The 3,765-nt window shown below is 21.8% G+C and overlaps 2 protein-coding genes across 2 annotated transcripts in view; one reads left to right on the top strand and one right to left on the bottom strand. All coding sequences in view use genetic code 6, as the record gives it.

Moving 5' to 3' along the window:
• TTHERM_01269140 (transmembrane protein, putative) overlaps nucleotides 1-1,043 on the bottom strand; it is a gene marked incomplete at both ends in the record, with an annotated part of 2,571 nt that extends 1,528 nt beyond the window's left edge. Inside the window, one exon of the mRNA XM_001007853.3 lies at nucleotides 1-1,043. This exon is cut by the window's left edge and continues 846 nt beyond it. Within this exon, the coding sequence (XP_001007853.3) occupies nucleotides 1-1,043 (1,043 nt within the window).
• Nucleotides 1,044-3,743: 2,700 nt separating this feature from the next.
• The window catches only part of TTHERM_001268150 (hypothetical protein), a gene marked incomplete at both ends in the record, with an annotated part of 201 nt that continues 179 nt past the window's right edge, over nucleotides 3,744-3,765 (top strand). The window contains one exon of the mRNA XM_012795570.1: nucleotides 3,744-3,764. Within this exon, the coding sequence (XP_012651024.1) occupies nucleotides 3,744-3,764 (21 nt within the window). The remainder of the gene's footprint in view (nucleotide 3,765) is intronic.

The raw sequence follows: 3,765 nt of genomic DNA, 5'->3' as shown, positions 1-3,765 counted from the left end.
TTGCAGATTTCTTTGATTTATTATTAGTAGAATTACAATAAATTACTTTTTTCCTTTAAATTATTTTGGGGTTATATGTCTTCTATTATTAAGTAAGTACTTGATTTAATAGAGCTAAATTTTTTTAGGAAATAAAAAGATACAGTTATACTAAATATATCAGCATACTTTAAATAATTTAAGAAATTTGCATCACTAAAAATAGATTTTCCTAATAAGAAATCTTAATTTGGTTGAATGAGTACAGTTTAGAATTTTATTGTATTTTTTTAGTTTTTAGAAAGCTAGATCAAATAATGAATTATGGGAATCAAACTATCTATTTTGATTGTTTTCAATTACGAGGTATCTATGGTTTTAAATTATTTATAAAATAATTTATTTGCAAGTTTAATATTATTTGGATTTTCATCATCTAATAATAAATAGATAGATTCACCTTTAACAGGTTTTGCCCAAATAGCCAAACCAAAATCATCATAATCTAAAACTTATGTTTGAACTTTTAGTTAAAATGGCACACAATACCCAGCCTAGTGTTTAGCTAAAAAAAGAGGCAAGTTTTAAATATCATTGTAAATTGGAGAAATTACTTCTTCTAAAAATGAATTTTATTATATATATTCCTATTAATAATTTCTTTGAGGTAAAATTTAGAGCTCAAATATAGATTTTTCTTATATTTGTTACTTATCAGAGAAACCAAGCGTTTTAATTAAAGAATCATTAACTTTTTTAATAACTCCAAAAGACTTATCTAAAAGAGATACAAACAAAAAGCAGCTTGATTCATCATAGTACTCTTTATTTTTTTACTTTTAATTTGATTAGCTATTCATTCTTTCATAATATTTTAACAAGTTCGACTTGTGAAGCATGTAATAATCAAAATCAAAACAAATATTTCTTAAATATTTGCTACTTTGATTGTATTTTAACTACTGAATAATCTTTCTTTCTAACTTGCTTCTTTTTTCTGTAAATTCTTTTAAAAGTGCAAGCATTTCATTTATTTCTATAAAATTTAATAGTAGCTTTTCCATTATAATTTTGTATAAACTCAAACATTCGCAATAGGAAAGTTTGATATTTTTTAAGTCGTCTTCAAATTATAATATTTTACACAATTAAAAATCCTCATTCTTATTTTTAAATCTTATATTATAACTGAGACATTAAATTTCAGTTATTTTGATTATATTTTATAGCTTTTACTAATCTTTGATTCCTAAAGCTAGTTTTCTATTTGTTTTTGCATTCAGAATTGAAAGATATGCTGCACATTAATTACTATTTACAATTGCAAGAAAAGTCAAATAAGAATAATCTATTTCTTCAAGAGCCCACTTTTCTTATTTGTTTGTTACAGATTCTTAATAAATTTATTAAATCGCATTCATAGATATAAAATAGCTTACATCATCCTATTTACATTATGCATCTAATTAAGCCTTTTGATTAATCATTGCCATCTATTCTACTTTCTGATAAATTATTAATTAATTAAAAAATAATTTGGTATAATTTAAAATGACTAAATGATTTTTAAATGTTAAAAATAATTAGTTTGTTTACTGATATTTTTTTTTAATCAAGTGCATTTCCTTATAATAGAAGTTATTAAGAAAATATTATGCTAGGATTCTAAAAATCAGTAGATAATTTTATTTTTTATCTTGTTGACTCCATTAACTATCTACATAACAGGTCTACCTTTTTAGAGCTTTAGCCTAACAAAAATTAAAAAACCTACTAATAAATAGATTCATTTTTTTAATCAGTGTTATTTAAATTTATAAAAGTGTACCACTCTAAAACAACAACATTGCCAAGCTTGTAGCAAAATGGAAACATAATTATAGCTAAAAAGAAAATAAGATCTAAATTCTACTAGTTCTGACTATAGACAATCATGCTTAAAGATATACTTAACCTGAAAAATATAAGAATTATTTACCATCTACATATATTTTTATTAAAATATGCGTGCGTCCTTAAAATAATGGTGAGTTTCATAATGTTTGTTATAAAGGAAACAGTAATAGTTGAGTAGAGGTGAAAAAAGTAACCAGCGAAGATTAAAGTTAAGTCTAAATAAAAAGAAAATACATTTAAAACTGAGTCACTTTTTTAGAGAATATCTTCATTATAAAAAGTGTAATCATAATCCACAGATATGAATAAAGAGGCTTATTTAATATTTAAAATGAAAAGTTATTAATGATACCATAAATAAAATAAAAATGAACCTAAAAAGAGGGTTATGAAAAGGTTAATTAGGGACAAATAGTATTAATATGTGACTATAGAAAAATAAAGAGAAGGGATAGCTATCAAATACTCATAGCACTGAAACAGCTGAGAAAACTTCAAAAAAGAATCCTTTTTAATTCTGCTACTTAATTTAGCGTAGATGAATAGATAAATCAATATACAAAAGTTAAGGGCTAAGAAAGTAAAAATGAAGCATTTTAAATAATTTTATGAATCATTAGAATACGCTAACTCTTTTAAGAAAAAAAAATAACGTACCCATTTAGATAATCTTTTATCATTTGTGAATAATTTGCTATATGTTGCTTCATCTATCTATATTTAAATTAGTATTAGTTACTAAATGCAAAAGCAAAACAACGCAAAACAAATATTTCTTTTGCTTTGTTTAACCACTTCATAAAGATCATTTATATAAAATAACTTTAATCCTTAAGTTTAATTTTTTAACTAATTCTAATTCATATTCTTTACTTAACTTATTTGCTTCAAAATAGCCTAATTAGTTTAAATTACTTTGCTTGTTTGCTTATTATTTTACTATTTTAACTAAGTTTTGATATATCTTTTTTGTTTTATTATAATCTTATAATTTAAATTACTCTCTTTTATTTATTAGATTTTAAATAAGGATTTTTAAGTCTTGTTTTATTAAAAAACCTGTAATCTAGGTGTATTTAAAATCAATGAAAGAAATTAAATAGTGATAAAACTTCTTTTATGAAAGTTAATCAATAAGTATTTAATTAATAAATTTGAGTAGCTAAAAAGAAAATATATGAATAATTAATTTGATTAATATATATTCACATTTTTCATTAAAATCATACACTCATTCAGCCTAAAATTATTGTCAGTATTTTATAAATTCAATTAATTTTATATATTTAAATTTAATATTAATTTACTGTGATATGGAATATAAATTTAATTATTATAAATAAATAAATTTTTGTCAAAAACTAATTAACAGATGAGGTAAAAGTTTTTGGGGGTCTGGAGGAAGATCCTTAATTGGTATGGATATATAGTGTTTAAATAAACATTTTTAAGTTTTGGATATCTAAATTTTTCACTTGGAGAATAAGTATAATGTCTCCTTTCTTAATTAATTAATAAATGCTTATTTTTCCCAATTCTAGCGACTTTAATAAGATTAATTGGAGGAAACAATTGCTAGTCATTCTAAACTAAAAGATATAATTGGAGGATTTATTGTCTTTCATGCATGAAATAGTTTTGTTCATACGTTAAAGCTCTATAACTTAGCCTCTTTTAAGAATTTTATGTTAAATATTTTTTATTTGAATTATTTTTATTTTAAAATACTATTTATAGTGAATTTATTTCATAATTTAAGAATATTAATAAATTTGTAAATAATTAAATTAATAACTAAATATACAAACAAGCAATAATCTATCTATAAATAAATTATCAATCGCGCAAATTTAAATATGACATAACGTATGTATTTTAAATTAAATATTA

This window comes from Tetrahymena thermophila (assembly GCF_000189635.1).
Source record: "Tetrahymena thermophila SB210 genomic scaffold scf_8254810, whole genome shotgun sequence".
Classification (NCBI taxonomy): Eukaryota; Ciliophora; class Oligohymenophorea; order Hymenostomatida; family Tetrahymenidae; genus Tetrahymena; species Tetrahymena thermophila.
The sequence above is the reverse complement of the archived record's forward strand: the minus strand, read 5'-3'. Positions and strand labels throughout refer to the sequence as shown.